We start from the raw sequence: 20,359 nt of genomic DNA on the forward strand, positions 1-20,359 counted from the left end.
CGAACTAAAAAACAGTTCGTAATTCGTTCTAATCGAAATTCGCGTTAACCGAGAAAACTTCTTATAAGATCATATACATCACTCCGGGACCCAAATTTTGTTCATGTTAACCGAGCATTTGCGTTAAACGAATTCGTGTTAAGGGAGTTTACTGTATTAGAAAGATCTCTGCAAACTCGTAATGCGCGTGGATACTAAATTCCAGGCTCTCGTATTTTGACATTACACAGTCCATTTCCTGTCAACAAAAGAGATTTTCTATGGAATTTCTAATCATATCTAGGATTTTATGGTCCAGGCATTAGAATCTGGTTGTTATGTAGTAATTTATATAAATGTGTTGGGATAAATAGAAAATGATGAGACAAAAGGATCCTGAGTAATATCTTTATAAATATTTCCATAGTTTATCATACACTTTAACATCGAACGATATCTTGCGAACAACAATTTCTTGAGAACAATAAATTCTTAAGAACAATAACAATTAGATACTTCAAAATATTTATAAGCACCTTGGCACTAACATACATAACTGTTTCAAGGGATTTCATTTAAAAGCGAGAACATTTGGCGGCAAACATTTTGAAAGTGCAAAAATATTGTGTTGTTGTGTGTAATATTTTGTTACATCATAATGAAGAGCAACACCAAAAAAGATATATATATATATATTATATACACACACAAAGAGCATGCGCTTTTAACAGCGCATTTAGACAGTGCTTCACAGGAAAGCAACATTTGAAGGCATGAATGTCGAACATAAGCTCTCGTTGAAATCTGCACCAATATAGACAAAACTATATGAAATGTGCGTTTACTTAGAGGTACTGGATTACAAAAAGGAATTACAAGAAACATATTTATGCCTTGATTTAAAAAAGAAGACAATAGAAATTTACATAGTGCATCTGTTACCGTGAAAGAAGAATTAGAAATTAGAGAATGTCGACATTCTCCGGCGAATGTCAACATGTAGCAAATACGTCAGTGAAAGACCGAACACTTGGCTATATTCTTATACATTCGGACCATCACCGGTGTATGTCGGCAAGCAAAGATATCCTCTGGTTGAGGTCGAAGCAAAGAGCCGAGAAGACAGAAAGAGAGAGAGACGTTGTAAAAGCAAGGGACTCTTGTGCAATTCAATTTGTCATAACAGTTTAAGTTGTTGCAATAAATAAGATAATATAACGACAATCACATACCTAAGTTAAGTTGGTGTAACTTTTTTTCAAATTTAGAATGTACTATTCGTTTTACGTTCGAGAGTTTATTTACATGTGCTGAACTTACATGTTACTTAAGATTTCTTCTGGTTTGACCGCAATATGCTTTAATAACAAAATATGATTTAGAAACCTAACAATAACATTCAACATTCACCACAGTATATGGCGAATGTCGACATTTGCCGGTGTAAGCGAGAAACAGTGATACTTAGCAAATATATCGGACATACACTAAGTGACTATATCAATGTTGACAATCACCGGAGAATGTCAACGTTCTCCAGATTTCGGTCTTTCACGTTAATACATCTACAATATTTTAGCACTGAAAACACTTAGAAAGCAGTTAGATTCTAAAAGATAAAAAAATGAAACTGGAATAAAAGGATTTTATCATTGATTAACTTCCTACATATATTTCATTTAATAGTATATATTGTTTTACATATTTATAGAAATTCTGGATGTTTTGGGTTACTTTGGCGCGACCGCATTAACTGAAATCGCCAAGTTTTCAGGATGCAGCAAATTCGGGTAGCCACTCTATAACGATTTTTCGATTTTTAACAAGCTACACTGCCATATAGAGATTTATTTTTATTCCTTTGCCCGTAGAATCTAAATATTTTTTTGCAGAAATACAGTATTTTGCCGCCAAATCAGTGAAAAGAATATTTGCTTTAAATCTGTTGTTAAAGCGATTGCGAGGAAATTTCCACCAGGATGAAAGAAAACAAAAACTCGTTTGTAAGTAGATTTATTAATTGATTTTTCGAAATTAAAATATGTCTGTAATAATACGTATGCATGTAATAAACAATATAAGTAAACATTCGTTTTCTACTCTAAAATATTGCCCGACTGCGTCAAAGCGATAGCGCCAATACGTTAGCTAGTTGTTTTTTCATCTTGAAATGTCTTAATTATTAATTCCCTTTGGTATATTTTCCTGAATAGCTTAAATAATGTCAAGATGCTTTCTTTTGAAAGTGCGATTTAATTCAAGGTTAAGAAAATGCCATATTTCCGAACGAAGCCGATCCGTGTATACGCTGAGAAATGCGAAAATTCGGTCAAAATTGAAATTCCATATTGTAAAGTCAAATTTAAAATCGCCCTATAATTCAACTAAACAAATCGCCAAAACTGAAAATAATCAACTAAACAAATCACAAAAACTGAAAATTTTTGGTCATCTAACTTACAGATGAACCTATCAGACGAGCTGAATGAAAAGCACTAGAATAAAGATGGGTAAAATTGCTTTTTTATGAGATCGGATCAGAACGTTTGATCATCGAACTGAATTAGACCATTTTTGTGACTCACTGTTCACTAAAAATAATCTTGATCGAAAAGTTCGACAATTAAAACTGAATCAAGAGTGTTTAGCGAGAATGGAGCAAGAGCGAAAAGACACGAACGAGCAGCGAGATGGGAGAATCGACTCAATCAAATGCTAACTTCATGAATTGATTCTTTTCAACTGCAATTTCGAGAATCCCTAAAACCTCCTTTCTACATAGAATCAACAACATTCTAGAATAATTTTTTTTAAATGTTGGGTAACGATAAAAATTAAACTCACTTTTAACTGGGAGGATAAACAGTCCCCAAATGGAAACTGAACTTTCCTGGCCACGCTTCCAAGAAAAGCTCTGGGTGGGAAAACTCTTAAAGAGCTCTACTCCTCTTTCGTGAAATCAGGAGTGCGTTCGTTCTCGGTTCTTTGAATCAGTTCGAAGCGAATTGTCCTCTGTTGTAGAGCAAATAGCCTTTTTCTGTTCTCTTTCTTAATTCTTCCATCATTAAGAAATAGATATCATTTGGTGCTTGAGTGATAGGGTGGCGAAGGTTAAATACTAGATTCTCAGCTGTGGCAATAATTCTCAGGCAATCATAAGATTCTATCCCTTCAGTTGCACTCTTTCAGGATTAAAACATATTTCTTCATTTTCGCCACACAGTGAAAAATGCCTGGACTTAAAAGAATTATAATATTCTGCTAGATTTAAACTAAAAGTTGCCACTTTTTCTGAGTTATACTGCGGATGGAACTGAAGATGATACTATCTAGAAGACATAAGCAGACCTTTAATAATTGCTACAAAATTTGAATCGAATACCGATATTGAATACCGAATCGAATACCGATATTGATTATGGTATTTTAGGGCTGAATAAAATAAATACAATATTTTTTCAATTATTTAATATATAACATAATTTTAATCGAATTATTTGTAAATTATTTGACTCATACATGAGTGGATCCGCAAACTTCAATAGTAAAAATTTACTCAAAATACGCCGCTTGTTCACGGAAATATACGTTGCTTCTTTGGTGTTAAATAGGAAAAAGTTTAAAGAAGAGTCAAAATTTACGCAAAATTTTAGCCCTAGGTTGACTTTAGTTTATCAGGCATTTCTACCGATAAAATTTTATAATAAATCTACACCGACTTAAGGTTACGTTTTTGCCTAACCTAGCGTTGAGATTTTACCTTTTGTTTTTAACTTTGATATGTACAAAGAAAACGAACTGCAAATTTAGTTGTCTTAGTAAACGTTACCATTAGTTACAGCATAGCAACTTTATTGAAATGAATTGAAAAAAATGCAGTTTTACTCGTAAAACTTTGTAGATGATAAGTGAATCGTGAATCAATAAACAAGAAAGTATCTGGTGTTTACGTAGGTCTGTCAAAATGTGACGCACAATCATAACTGCAGCTCGGTAACGGAAATTTTGTCCAGCAATGTCGCTTAATGTGGTCTCCGTTAATGTTATCATGCGGATATTACTATAAAACCGTGGAAGTTCTAATTGTATAGGAAAACATGCAAAATACATCGCTTAGTATGACCAACATTTCGGTTAATGTGATCAAAATATTATAGAATGAATTTTTTAATACTCAAATAAAACTGCCAAGCGAAAGATAAAGTCGTCAAATAAGGTGAAAATGAAAATAGGTTATAAATTTGCCGAATGACAGAAAATGTCGCCAAGAAAGAGACTGCGTCACCGAACAGCGTGGTTTTGATTTCAGTCAACCACCTGAAATTAGATCAAAGCAGCCTTAGTTTAGCGTACATTTTGAATAATTCTATGATTTTGAGGGCGATAGGACACAGGGTCATCTTCTTTAAAAGAAAAAGAATTTCTGCTAAGTTTTAAATCTTATATTGGTCTCTCCCAATTTGATTATGGACGCGTTTTCCATGATTCACGAAGATCTGCTGGACTAACCAGCTTAAGGAGATGGAATCTGCCAGTCTTTCCTCAAATCCAAGTACATCACGTGACAAACTTTGTGATGATTATGATGACATAAGCGAATTTCCTACAAATTTCTGAGATAAGGAATTCTCTCCGTTTATAAAAAGTACGGGAAAACAGAATCGGTGAAATAATTCCCAGAAACATTATGAACAGTTCATAAATGAAATTTTGCGTAACACTTGCACACATTCCACTTCTTTATAACTACAATGACTTTCTTTCTAATTAACATGCTGTGGAAGTACGTATTTATATGTTCCTAGCCAAATTTATACTAAATTAAATTCCATTGTTGTTTTGAAGGTTATTTTTCTCATTACTTAATGTTACCATTCGGTTAAAGCTATGAAAAACAGACTGGAACAAACGCGATCACATTAAGCGGTGTCTACTTTACGTAGAAGTATTTATTTTTTTTACAACTTCACCTATACCTAGTTTTCATCTCTTCTGTTGCAAATAAGACATCGTAGATGAGCAACGCGAGCTCTACTATGCCAACGTGCAGTGATCGAATACCTCTACAAATTCAGTGATAACTCAGCAACATCGATTTATAGTAAGCTGTTCCAGTCTATGCAGACAGAGCAATAAATCAAAATAATTTGTTTCGAGGTGCAACACCCAGAATCAACTGAGATCAGTTAATTCCGCCGTCAGCCATCAAGAAAACATATTAATGTTATTGAGGAACCAATGCAAAACGACAGATGCATCACCACTAGAAAGAAGATGGAGAACACATCACATATATTTGGTATCAATCAATTAATCAATGTCTGTACCCACTTTTTCAAATGAATGGCGGTCACCGATGAACGCATCCTCTTTATCAGGCGGAAGGCCCAGTATAACGATTGGCCAAGCCGCAGAACAGGACTATTAAAAATTTGGCCCTAAGGAATATAAGCATCCTGTACAGTGCTAAGATAACTGTTCAAAATTAGCCAATGAGAGTCAAAGTAAGTGTAGATTGTAACCCCGCCCGCTATGATGATACCACACGCCTGGAAGCGAGGCCTTCGTAAGCTATGTTTCGCATTCAAAATTAAATATTTCTTTCAACAGTACTGCATATGAATTCTGTTTATGCACACTGGCAGGTTTTGCCTGCTAGGTGGGCTGGGGGCCAGTGCTCAGAACTAACTAACTAACTAACCATATAACCATCATCTCAGTAACAACTTAGACAGCTTCAGAATGTAAATAAACTTCTAGCACGTGATATCTTTATTGCAGGAGGAGTTAATGCGACCCGAAGAGTTTGCCTGCTGTCAACCCTAATCTGGGAAGGCATCATCTCAACAAACCGCGCAGAATTTGGAGACCGTCCTCAGAAGAGAACCGGCCGTCTGCTACATTGAATGACTGAAGTTACTACCTTCTGGAACAACATAGACTGCTCTTTCAGATAATGCGAATCGTGTATACGTACTTTGTACTCCTGGTGCCAAAATTGTGAGAGTATATCTGCCAGTACAATTAACGACCTCGGGAGTACAGGTATGCTGTGTGAAACGCTAAATTAACGATTAGGAAACATAAAAACTTGTGCTCGTTGTTGGGTTTCATGGCTTTTGATGAGGGAGGTGATGCAAATCAGGAAGAACGTGTATGATGAATCTTCTGCTCCTGGGATTAGAGCAGTGCTCCGCAACCTTTCTCACCTGTTCTGCTGCTGCTGACTTTCTCACCTGTTCTGCTGCAACCTTTCTCACCTGTTCCTCAAGTTGCTCCTGGGATTAGAGCAGTGCTCCGCAACCTTTTCTCACCTGCGACGCACAAAAAATCTTTCTGGAATTTCGTGGCACACCAAAGAGTTCCGAGTTATCAAGGAAGTGCAGAAAAAATTCAAATGCTGACACACTTACAATCACACACACAACAGTGAAATATATAAAAACATTTAAAATAGACATTATTAAGGGAAAAAAATTGTCATTGTGTATTAAATACATGATAAAAAATTGCAAAATGTCAAATACATGTATTTGATTGCGGCACACCTATATCCTACTCATGGCACACCAGTGTGCCGCGGCACACCGGTTGCGGAGCACTGGATTAGAGAACGCTTTCGTGGAATCACCACGTGTGATGAAATCTGAGTGTTTCACTTCTATCCAGACGGCAAAAGGCAGTCGATGGAATGGATGTACATTCGTGTGACGGAAACAAAGGTGGCTGCTTGCAGGAAAGCAGATGAATCATACAGAAGGCGCAGCTTAATCTAGTCATGTTTGTCCACATCTATTTTGATAACAATTACCACAAGATAACATTAAACGGTAAGGAAAAAATAGCCTTCAAAATAACAATGGAATTTAATTAAATTTATAGGATAATAACTAAAAACACGTATATTCCTTACATTTTAATTAGGAATATGGAAAATTGTGTTTACGAACTGTTCATAACGTTTCTAGAAATTATATTACCCACGTTATATATCTGATCATAATATTCGGAAAATCCATGCAGTTATTCAAAATTTACGTCACTAAGGTTACTTTAGTGCCTAATTTTAAATGGTTGACTGAAATCGAAGCCAAGCTTTTGGTGACTTAACCCCTTCCTGGCGACATTTCTCAGTCACTTCGTAATTTTTATTATCTATACCTTATTTGGTGACTAGTTAAAAAGTTTATTCTGTTATAGTTTGGTTATATAAACTGAAATGTTGATCACAGTTAGCGATATATATTTGACGTTTTCGTATACAAACGGGCTGGATTTCAGCAATTCTGTAACAATATCCTAATAATAACATCGACCGCGATAATAATATAAGCGGCTTATACTTGATGCTATAAGGTGGCGCTTTGACACTTTCAAAGGATCAATGCTTCTACCTACAAATTTTCATTTTCCTAGTACTCACTGTTATCGAGCTATAGTGGATTGTGTGTTACTTTTTGTAATTTTTTTGAAGATAAACATTTTAATTTTTTGAATTAATATAATAAATTAAAAATTTATTATTTTTTTATTTATTAAGAAGATAATAATTTTGAAGACAGACAATTTAGGCCCACCAGCGGCCGAGCGGTAAAGTCGCTGAACACTGGTAGTTCGGTCCGAGGTTCGAATCCCGCGAACGGGCTGGCTACATGGGCGTTTTCGTGGTTTTCCCCATGTGTAACGTGTATACGAGCCAGTTTCCCTTAGAAAGTCCTCCACGAAAGGCATCCCTCCCCTTTGGCAGATAGCCCTAGTGTGCTTTGCCATAACTAAATACACCACGACAGACAATTTAATTAAATTTTTGAAGAAAGACATTTTTTAAGAATTAAGGGTGATGATATTCAAACATCATTACAAAGAAATACTTGTGCTTCAGTCTGAAAAATTAAGTACCTCCATTATACACATACTAGTATATTGAAAAAGGAAAATTAGTTAATTTAAGAAAACCAGCGTGCCATTTTTTTAATTACTAGCACTGCTATTTTATACCTGGCACTTTTGCATGATTGATATTAATAATCTATCTATTAGAATCATACATGAGCCACAAATTCGGGATTGAGATAAGAAAATCCGGAGAAAATTCCCTGGTCTAAATTCATGAGCACGATTTTATCTGCAGGTGTTAGAGTTGGTTTGCTGCTTGTGAACTGTTTGTCGAAATTTTCAACATCTCGAGGATGAGCCTGAAAAATAACGAGCAAGATTAGGTTAATCATTTTCATAAACATTAGGTCGGACAAAAAATAAATAAATATAAATGAAAATAAAAAGATCATTTAAGGAGGGGAAAAAAAACTTAAAAAATTTCGGATTTTAATGGTCGCCCAAAAGGGTTTGTTAACGTTTTTTACGCTCCTACTGAACTCGCAGTTTACCAATCTGCTGTTACACTCACATATATTACTCATTAATATTTATTTATAACTCATATATATTCATGTATATTACTCATTTATAACTCATATATATTACTCATTAATAATTCATATATATTACTCATTAATAATTTGAGTTTGATGTTTTACATACTAACCCTTTAAAAAGTTCTATTTGAAACATTAAACGTAGGTTGATTAATAGTTTTTACTCTTATTACTGTTTTTTTATATTCGTAACATAGACAACCTTGAGATGACCATCGATAAGCCCAAACATGGTAGTAATATGTCCAACTCTCCAGGATTTATCTAAAAGAAGCTATAGCGATCAAATGACCCGACACGCCGAGTCTGAACGGATCACTGAGAAACACTGGTTCTAGTCCTGTAAAGTTAGCTAATATCCCCCACACTGTCCATTATTAATGCATACACAGAGCGAGCGACTAGCTCGGGGGTGGTATGTCCGTACGTACGTAGATCCCGCAATAAAATATTAAAAAAATTCGGGAATGGTCAAAATGGGTATTTTCTTTTGAAATATGATACCCGCAATTTTTCATGATTACAATACTTCATACAAGGAAGTAAAAATGAATACAGGAATAGATTTTCCAGAGTAAGCTCGGATTTAAAACTACATTCCGTTTCCGATCCAGATTTGCTGAATTTTTTTCTCAGCAAGTGCTGTCAAACATCCTTAAGGTTTCTATTAAACGCGCTGATATAGTTTTTTTATTTCCTTGTATGAAGTAAAGCAAGTACCGAAATTGAGAAAAATTTCGGGTATCATATTTCATCGAAAATATCCATTTTAATGATGTTTTTGCGTGACATCTGTACGCACGGACAGAATGAAGAACTCTTTTTCTCCAAAACGGATTAAAAATGAATTCATTTTTTCGCGAAGTCTCTACGTACGCATCTCGCATAACTCAAAAACGAGTAGCTGAAATTTTGTACAAGGTTTGTGCTATAATGTATAATTGTGCACCTCCCCCTCCTCCTTTTTAGTTGCAATCGGCCACACCAAACGTGGACTTGGTGTATACTCACTTTGTGACCCGGCTCGGTAAGCGCTCAGTTTTTTTTTTTTTTTTTGTGATATATAGGGCCTTTTGTTATTTAAAGGATCCCTAGAACGCTAACTTCCTTCCTTCATAGTAAAGACGTGTAAAGCAATATTTAAAATACTTACTTGTGAACATAAGAAAAACTGTTGCAAACAGATATAGATACACATTCTTATGCTGTGGCACTTCCAGAAATCCCTCTGTTACTCTCCTCAGTGAGCTCAGATTTTTTATTCTTATATGCTGATAAACTGTGCATTTTTTGCTTTAAAAGGGATTGAATTATGTTGTTCTTATGTTTCGGTTACGGTTTTTATGCCTTCAGTGGATCTGCACACAATAGTTGTAGAATTGTCAACAGTTTAAAAGATTAAGTGTCGGCTAAGCCTAACGAGGCAGCCATTTGTTTACATTTGGAACTCTCAGTAAAATAGTGAGTTTGTGGACCAACTTCAGCGCATTTTTGCCCAGTGGGACCGAAAGTTAACTTTCAATTTTGTGCACCAAAAACCTGTCTTCCTGCCCGCTGGTCGAATGGCTTGTTTTTAATTGTAATTGTAACTCTAATTTTAATTGGTAAAATTGCTTTTTGGCTGTTTTAAGCTGTACTTGGTGTTTTAGTTTTTACTGTATTTTACAAATTTTAATGAAGATACTTTATGTATTTTTGCCTTGCCACAAACTGAGAAATTAATTGATTGAATGAGAAATATATCTCCAATGAAATTCGAAGAAATAAGTTCGAAGAAATAAGTAAGAAATGAAGTGCAGCAAAAAATGTGTATAATTTAATATGCCATACAAGGAAGTCATGCGGTATCCGCATCAGATTTTTTAATTTAGTTTCTAAGTTTCTCACTAGTGTAAATCTCAATTACTGTAGAAAGTGACGAATCTTAAGAACTAGTTAGCGAATAATCGCTTAAGTTGTGTGAGAAGGAACAACAAGATGGAAGGGTAACTAACCCATTATTATTCCAATAAGATTTAACAGACTCTCTTGGAGTGTACAATAAAAGCTGACACTTGGGCTTGAACTTAAGAGACTAAGAAATAAACTAAAACTAAGAGTAACTAAAGAAATATAATCGAAGCTATCAAGATTCTAATCGAGTTGGCCCCTTAAATCTATTTGACTACGAAGCTTATCAAGGGCCTGAGTCGTCACCATCGAGATAGGTAAGGCCAGCGCGCTGAGTTACTACGTCACTGCTAGGGGACAGGTCTTCGCGCAGTTTAGCTTCCTTGCTAAACACCCGTTTTTCTAAACCTATTCTATGAAATTGGTATCTCATACTATAAAATCAGTCTAAAACAAAAGTACAAGCGGCAATATAATGTTTTACAAAGCTTATACGAATATGAAATATTTTCATTTCCTTTTGTTGGTATTTATTTTCAAAACAAAATTATTTGAGAATGGTGTGGTGCTTTTAAAAGCAAATGATTTCCTTGAAGAAAAATTGGTTTTAAAATTCAAGTAGCTAAAATTTTTACTTTGATTTTTCTGCACTGTCCTTGTGTCTATCGTTGATTCTCATCACTGCATTAAATTTTTTTGTTTCACCCACTACTTTAACAAAATGTTTGCCAGTGGGAACACATGTTATCTTTCATTCTATAATTATTGCATATTTTTTATATCTATCATATTAATGTAGCAGGATTATAAAACATCAAACGAATGCAAGAGACTACTTAATATTTAGACTAACATTTAAATGCGTTATATCAGTCAGCAAATTTTTCTGAATATAATAAATTACTAAATAGTCTAGTTTTAAAATTATATCTTACTTACATATTGTATGTTAATCTGTATTACAGTTAATGTTTTCCTCTTAATGCTACATAATTATTCGACAGAATCTGTAGTTAAATTGAGATAATGTTTATTACATAGTTCTGAAGACTATCAATATTAAAATTCCAAACAAGACAGGAAAAAAGTTTTTTAAATAAAGTTATACACAATTTTTTTAAAAATATTTAAAAAATATACGAAATACTTAAAAAACTTTTAGAAACTGTAATTTCTTGCAAATATTTACATCATACCTATTTAACTATAAGCGTTACCTCTGTTCTGAAAATATTTTTTCTATTAATATCCACATGAAAAGAAAATATAAATCCTAACATCATGATCAAAACTTTTCTGTATAATGTAAGCAATTTTTTTAACTTAACTTACATAGCTTTTGGTGGTGCCACGTACTCAAATTAAAGATTGTAATTTAAAAGATAATTAAAAAAATTGTTTTTAAAATTGCATTGAATTGAAATACAATGAAAACAAGTATGTCTACATATGAATTCAATTACTACTGCTTCGTCAATAACTGTACATTTTTTAAATTTCATTTTGCAGTCTCGCAATTTAATTACCTTAATATGAATCTTACATACATTACTTTAGAAACTTTTCTATCATTCTCAGAAAGGTTTGTATTGCATAACAAATTTTAAACAAACTGATTGCATGATAATAACATATATAAAAGTGAACAGAAGCTATGTTAGCTAAACATATGCATTTAAGTTTCATCATGATAAAATGATATTTAATGATTTGCAAAAAACATTGATATTTAAATTTAAGAACACAGTACTCTGTCAAGAATCAAATTTACTCTGCATTTGATATTCTACATATTATGTAATGAAATAAGTGTTATGCTTTTAACTCCTTAGGAGAGTTATTTCATATAAAATTAGTTTCCAATTAAAATAAATAATCATAAATTTTGCTGACAATTTTTATATTACTAGTGTTAGTAATTATTACAAGGGATGATGCTTCAGGTGTCAAAAGTAAACATAAATTCAATTCTTAAAACATAATGAATAAAAAATTACAACTTATAAAAGCCAACAAAAAGTTTGCTGAGGGTCCCTTAACCGTGACGTCACAAGCTAGTTTCGTTTCAGAGCGCAGGCCTTATCTATCTCGATGGTGACTCCTGAGTACGGCCGAGTGTAATGACAGCTTTGACAGAGAGAGTAGCCAAAAGGCAGACGCGCGCAAATCCGAAAATCTGATTCTCTCTCACTCTGCAAGTAATTTCGCGGTTTAAATACCGCTCCTCCTCATTAAGTATTCAGAATGATTCCAAAACTACGTTCTGGCCGAAAGTAGTAAGTTGAAGTTAAGAATTTGACAGGAAAGGAACTTAAAATTTAACTGTTAATAAAATTAACATAATCCTTACATGTTAAATATGTATAACTGTCAATATGCATAACTTATAAAAATAAAAATGTCACTGTATTATAAATATTATTATTACTCTACCTGTAGATGTAGATGTTAGTAATTATACATAATGGGGATGTGGTTGACGCACGATAATTGAACTTCTCTCAAAATAATACAGATAATATTTGGTGGCAGCAATTTGAAATTTGATACTCCGTTACAGTGAACCAATGCAAAATGTTATCTCAAGACCAATTGACGATTTTGGGCTAAAAATTTTTTTTCCCGAAAACCCAAACCATATCTTTGAGCTGACCTTTTATATCTTTATTTAGTCGTTCGAATCAGAACTTTGAACCACGTAATATTTGCAAAACTTTTTGAAGTACGAGAAAAGCGGTTATCTGATATTGCATCAAATTTGGTGTCCTGCATCAAATTACATAACGTTCGAATGAAGATTTTCCGTTCCTGACTTTCTTCAGATGTAACACCATCTAACGGTTTTAGTAAGCACTCATAGCGAGAAAGTAACAACGGACTTAATGTTATCGAAAATTAATATAAAGAAATATAGTCAATATTAACAAAAGTACATTACGAAATCTAATTATTATGTTTATTTAAGATTCCGGGTGGCTTGTCTAAAGATCTAAGTGAATAGTCAAAGATTTGAATAAATGTGTCGTCACCTTTTGGAATTTAACCATTCGTTCATCGAGACATATGAAGTGTCTTCAACCTTACATAGTTCAGTTTATATCACCAGGAATGCAAATTTCATCGAAATGCTGGGACGCTCATGTGAAGAATTAAGTTGAATAGTGGTTGATTTCAGTAAAGGTACTGTGGTACTCTTAGGAATTTCAGTTTACAAATGAAGAATGCTGCCTTCATCAAGATTTCGAGACGTTTTTGTGAAATTCTAAGTGAATAGTTGACTTGAAGGAAGGTGCCGGAAGCTTTATGAAGTTCAACTAACACCATGAAGAATAAATGTAACTTTCACCAAGAGGCCAGGTAGCCCATGTAAAGGCCTTTATTTCAGTAAATAGTCACCAACGTAAATAAGTGTGCTCGCACCTTTATGAATTTCAGTTTAGAACTTGGAGAAAGCTACATCCATCAAAGTGTCGTACTCCGCCTTGGTAAAATCTTCATCAAAAAGATGTGGGAACCCCTATATAAGAAGGTTCCTCTTTGTTAACATAACATGTGCCTGACATAAAGGTGCCTGCACCATTATAAAGTTCAATTTATAACTTCGAAAAAGCAACTTTTCATCGAGGTGCTGGAACCTTTTCTCCATAGCCTCTTTATTAGGAGTACTGGCGAAACCCATAAAGGTAACGGCACCATTCTGAAGATCAGTTTATAACTTGAAAAAAGCAACTTTCATCGAGGTGTCGGTACCTCTGTATTAGAAGTATTGGCAAAACCCCATCACAAAGGTACCGGCATCATTATAAAGTTCAGTTTATAACCTGAAGAAAGCAACTTTTGTCGAGGTGCAGGTACGCTAGAGCTTCTTTATTAGGAGCCGGACATTGGCCAAACCCCTTCATAAAGATGCCAGAACCATTATGAAGCTCAATTTATTATTTAGAAAAAGCAACTTTTGTCGAGGTGCCGATACCTTTATACTTCAACCTCTTTATTAGAAGTACCGGGGAAATCCCGTCATAAAGGTACTGGCGCTATTATGAAGTCAATTTATAACTTGGAGAAAGGATTTGTCATCGAAATGCCGGTACTTTTTTTATGTCAGAACACTTTTATAATGGCTTCTTTCTTGGCAAACAATCGCCGACTTGGATAAATACTTTGGCATCATAAGTGACAAGTGGGACCTGTTGCCACCGGCGCTTTGAGAAATTTTTCGAATTCCCGATAGCCCCACCGCTTTTAGTCAACATTTAAAATCTGTACTATTAAATAACGAAGAATCTGTATTGTATGTATGTATACACTCGCGCTATCGAAAAGCCACGCACCTAGAGCCATTAAATTTTGAATACATGTAGTCCTTCACCTGAAACATCGATACCTCGAAGACCAAATTTCTTTTTGATTTTATTTTCTATTTTGTACGAATTTCATGAATTTTTGATTAACAAATTCAGCCATTCGAAAGAGAGTAATACAAATACTGTGCGAAATAAAACATTGTTATCTTTGGCGCGAGAGAGTATTGCCATTCAAGATATTTATTTTTCAATTTTAATTAAAATCTTCCGCTATTTAAAAGCAAGGTGTTGCCACTACCTGAAATACAATTATATTCCTTGTGCCAGCGTGTTGCCATACAGTAAAGCGTAAGGTATTTTACTTTCAAATTTAATATACCTCTTAATGAATAATAAACTAAGCAATTTCAAAGCGATAACGCAGTTCTTAAGAATATTTTTTAAATTTTTAATCTGATTGATTTAAATAAAAATGTATTTAATAAACGAAATGTCTAACCAGAAATATTAAATATTTTTCTGAAATTACACTAGCTGATCTCATAAAAATCACTATATACGTTTTCCCTTTTATGTTCACTATTTTAGGCGCCTAGTTAAGGGGAAAACCATGTTCAAAATAATGAAAAAAAAAAGGGGGGGGGAATCTGAAAGCCTAATTTTTTTTAACGTTTTTTGTGTTACCTTTATTCATTAAATATCATATTCTTCGCACTTAAACCACATAAAATTCAATTCAATAGCAATATCACAAAATGTTTAAAAACAGCAAATCTTTAGAATTTCCGATACAAAGTCTCGCGCGCTGGCGATAAAAATGCTTTTTTCCGTACAGTGTTGCCATTGCTCGCTTTGATATGGTTGAGTTTGTTAATCAAAAATTCGTAAAAGTTTTACAAAATATGAAATGGATGATAAAACAAATTCTAAATTTGGGCTTCCAGATGCTCATATTCGGGTGGAGACGTACGTTATTGAAAATTTGATGTCTCTAGGTATCGTCGTTTTATCACAATGGGAGAAACATAAATACATTTAATCAGATTCTTCATTATTTAATTTCTTTAAATATAATACGGGAAGATAATATGGTGGCAACAATGTAAAAAGTAAAATGGAGTTTATAATGAAGCGCCACAATATGCCAAAAACGAAATTAATAGCCCTTCTGGGTAAAAAAAAAAACTTAGTTTGGCTTATAATTTTGAAAAACTCTACTCATTTTGAGGGGTATCATACAAAGGTGAATTTTTTTTTCAGGAGAAAGAAACAAACAAACAAACAAAAAAAAAAAAAAAAAAAAAAAAATATTCTGCAGATCTCCTAAGAGAGAAGGATGAAACCCAGAAAACAGCTATTTTAAGGTTTTTAGGGGGGCCTAATTTATTTTAAATTTTGCATCTGCATGTTTTCGTCCAGTGAATGAAGATTGCTCTAGAAGTATTGAGGTTAGAGGTATTGCATAGGCCAAATAATTTTTAAAAAATGTTATGAAGAGTTCATACGTGAACTATATAAATGGCAGTTCATAAACAAATGTTTATATTTTGTTAATTAAAATCCTATGAAAGTACTTATTTTAAATTTATATTAAGTTAGTTGAATTCCTTTTGCTGTTTTGTAATAATATTTGTTTGTCATCTTTTAATGCTTTCAAAATAGCCGTGGACAAACGTGATCACATTAAGCGGCGCCTGCTATATTCATTTTCAGAAATGATCACGCGAAATAGTTTATTGTGCATTAATAACATCGTTTGCAAGCACATACATTGCAAACAAAACTAATATCCTTTTATTACTACTATTCATAGTAGCAAAACAATGATGTGAAATCGATGGAACATTTCTAATTCCATCTTTGTTTGCACCGCGTAATAATGAAGAAATATTATTTTAATCCAAGTATAAAGCTTATTCCACTGCACTCTTTACCAATAAGTATTCGGACACCATTGCAAATGTCGATATCTGCGGTCCTATACACGCCACGTTTTTTGCCATCAAGTATCGTGTAGGAAACAACATCGGCATTAGTCGCATACAAGATGTCATGAAGTGCAGAGTTATCTGACTTCGAGAAAGGTGTAATAGTCGTGTATAAAAAAAAGGCGGATCCTTAAGTAGCATATCCAGTGAGCTGAATTACTCAAACTCGACAGTGGACTATTTGATTCAGAAGTGGAAGGTGAGTGGTGACTGTCGGAATATGCCCCGAGTCGGCACACCCACGAAACTGGGAGACAGAGATCGACGGAAGCTGTACAGAGAAATTCGGATGAACCGTATTCAAACCGATGGTCTACATACTCCAGGAGTTTCAACAGGTCACCGGGAATGTTTATTATTATTATTATTATTATTATTATTATTATTATTATTATTAATGCGGTTCATAATAAAGCACAACTGCTTGGTTTCCATGATCGCGATGCCGTCCGGAAGCCTTTGATCAACCGCACTGCTCGATTAATGTGGTGCAAAGCCCGTCGACAGTGGCCCTTTGGGCAGAAACAGTGGACCTTTGATCGGAGCAATGAACCAACACTCACCCTCTCCCATTCGGTTGCCAGGGTCTCGGTTCGGTTGCCTGGAGAATCCCTCCTGCCAGAATGCATTGTGCCCACAGTAAAGTTTGGCAGACGTGACATTATGGTTTGGGGGTGTTTCTCCTGGTATGGACTGAATCCTTGGTCTAAATTCATGCTAAACGCCGACACTTACTGCACTATTTTGGATGAAAGTGTATTTCTTAAGTTGTAGTAGTTGTACGGGTTGGACCCATGTTACTTTCAGGATGACATTGCCACATGTCATGTTGCGAGGTCCACTATGGTTTAATATGATGACAATGGGAGTCAACGAATGGACTGGTTTTCCCACAACTCAGACCTGAACGCTATCGAGAACCTCTAGAACGAGTTGGATCGCCGAATTAAGTGGCGCAACAACCGTCCAATATCAGTGAAGGAACTTATATGTCATCTCCAAAGCGAGTGGAAGAAGGTACCAATAGCCGTCACACAAGGGCTTGTGGAAAGCATGCCTCGAGGGTTGAGGCTATAAATGCTGTTCATGGAGGCTCTGCCAACTACTGAGTATGAATAAATTTTGTTTTTATTTTCTATCACAGGTGTCCAGATTCTTATTGGTAGATAACGCATTATAAAGGCATTTCAGTCCCTGTTGTATATCCGTCGTGAGGTGGGTTCTAGATATATTTCACATGGACTTGATGTGAGCATTTTCATATAACATACGTACGAATAGGACGAACACTTGATTAGAACATGAACAAAACAAATATAATTTACATAATGTTAGCAACATAATATCCCGCTTGCGTATAGTGTGTAACATCTACTACCGTGATATTCTCTTCTTGTGATGTTTTTTAATCTCGACCATGTGTCACGTGCCTCTACTATGTCTTCAACTATACCGTGGTATTCTTGTTCTTTAATCTCGACTATTCGTCACATGAGACAGGCGAAAATGCGCGCCGTTCGGCTAAAGTGTGCATGCGTGGTGTTCATCAAATCATCACAGTCGCCATCTCTGAGCAATTTTTACATTTTCTGCCCTCTGAAAATATCAATAAAATGTTTATTTTTCCTTGTTGAAGGATTGCATGAAAAGAATTGCATTTGATACTGTAGATAAGACTTCCTGTTATCTGCAGTATCAAATGTCTGTTACTTTGAAAAAGGGACTTCAAGATTGTTGCAACACTTCCATTTGCAATCATAACTCGTATCGTCAACATCGCAAAGTGTGTATTTTTTCCCACATCATTTGAGACTGTACTTCAAGTCAACCTTTCCTTTCGCGTTCCTTTCATGAAACAAAATATGCTAACGGAAACGAAAAGGAATGGAAAAATTAAGCGATTCAAATTTTTCCCGCAGCTGCTGTTGCATGGTTATGAGTCAAACTCGGCGGAAAATCACCTTTAAGTTCCTGTTTTAAAAGAAACAGTATATAGAGAGGCATCTTGATTCATTAACTGTCTTAACCTTGGTGGCTGTTTCTGCAAAATGCCGTTGACCTACCAGGTCGAAGAGCTTTCCAAAGAAAACATTTTGTGATTACTTCTTTTGCATCCGAACATACATCTCTACTATTAAATTATGAAGAATTTGTGTAGAAAAACGACAGCACTTAGAACCGTCAAACTGTAAAAACGTTTGGCGGCGACTGTAAACACGTAAAAACGTTTTCGGGTACTCCACCCAAAAAAAGGCAACTTCGGGCCCGAATTTCATATTTTGCGCAAATTTAAGGAACTTTTAATTAAAAACTCAATGATTTAAACGCCTTACGTTGCCACTGTGCAAAGCAAAGATATTTATGTTTCAAATTTAATCAGAAAACTCGGCGATATAAAAGAAGTGTGTTGACACTTTGCAAAACAGAATAGTATGTCTTTCGAATTTAACTACACCGCGGAAAAAGGGCGGCACATAGCGCCACCATATTCTGAACACAGCGATCCACCCGAAACATGTGCATCTCCAAAAGTTCGAATATATTTATTTTACACTGCTGGCTACCGTAAATGCAACACTCTGACGGAAGCATGAAAATAACATGAAATTTACAACATGCATTAGCGGAGGTGAGATATGCAAATGATTAGAATTTCAGCGCAGACGCACATCACGCGCGCCTGTGGCAAAGCGCTATTTAAGGCTTGAAGTTTTCGACGATTTCAAGTTCGGCAATTGTGTTTTTCTTGTGGATTTAAATAAAAATAATAATAATAATAAAAAAGATCAATTATGCCCCGTAGTAAACAGCGATCATCGTTTGATCAAGTATCCGAGTTCGACAGAGGAAGGATAGTGGCCGAGAGTGTGGATTATCTTTCAGGGAAATCGGTAGTCGTGTTGGACGAAACCAAACAACTGTAATGCGGATATGCGACCGTTGGATGCAGGAGGGTACGACGGACCGACGTGTTCGATCGCATCCACCTCAGTGCACCACTTCTCGTGATGACAGTGACGGATCTCTCAGTCACATCACGAACCACAGCACAGCACATTCAGTCTGTAACGCATCATCCAGTGTCTGCGCGCACCGTACCATTCGACGCCGTTTACAGCAGAGTGGTCTGTCCGCAAGACGTCTATTGCTTCGTCTACTCTTGACGCAGAACCATAGTCGTCTCCGCCACCAATGGTGCAATGAAAGAAGGATGTGAACGGCTGAATGGAATGAAATTGTCTTTACTGACGAGTCACGCTTCGGTCTGCAACACCACATGGTCGGATTCGAGTCTGGAGACACCGTGGAGAGGGAATGCTGAACAGCTGCGTTATGCACCGCCACACTGGTCCTGCACCGGGTATTATGGTATGGGGCAGTATTGGATATCACTCTCGCACTCCTCTAATACGCATTGCCGGTACTTTAAACAGCCAGCGCTACATCTCCGAGGTGTTGGAGACAGTTATCTTTCCTTACCTTCAGGGCTTGCCCACAGCCATATTTCAACAGGATAATGCGCGACCACACGTGACACGCATTTTCCAAGGGTTCTTCGTCAACCGCCAGATTGAATTGCTTCCCTGGCTGGCTTGATCTCCGGATCTTTCGCCGCTAGAAAACATGTGGTCCATGGTTGCTGAACGATTGACCCAGATTACATCCGAAGCTGCCACACCAGATCAACTTTGGCGACGTGTGGAAGCTGCTTGATCTGCTGTACCCCAAGAACACATCCAAAGTCTCTTTGAATCAATGCCGA

The 20,359-nt window shown here is 35.4% G+C and overlaps 1 protein-coding gene across 1 annotated transcript in view; it reads right to left on the reverse strand.

The window, feature by feature from the left end:
* Positions 1–373: 373 nt before the first annotated feature.
* LOC118201536 (protein kinase C, brain isozyme-like) overlaps positions 374–20,359 on the reverse strand; it is a 435,934-nt gene continuing 415,948 nt past the window's right edge. Inside the window, exon 16 of the mRNA XM_085818956.1 lies at positions 374–8,174. Coding sequence (XP_085675082.1) covers positions 8,022–8,174 — 153 coding nt within the window. The 3' untranslated portion in view covers positions 374–8,021. The remainder of the gene's footprint in view (positions 8,175–20,359) is intronic.

The sequence above is a fragment of the Stegodyphus dumicola genome, chromosome 6 (assembly GCF_044657685.1).
Source record: "Stegodyphus dumicola isolate Sdum_Otavi_A_Nest chromosome 6, ASM4465768v1".
Classification (NCBI taxonomy): Eukaryota; Metazoa; Arthropoda; class Arachnida; order Araneae; family Eresidae; genus Stegodyphus; species Stegodyphus dumicola.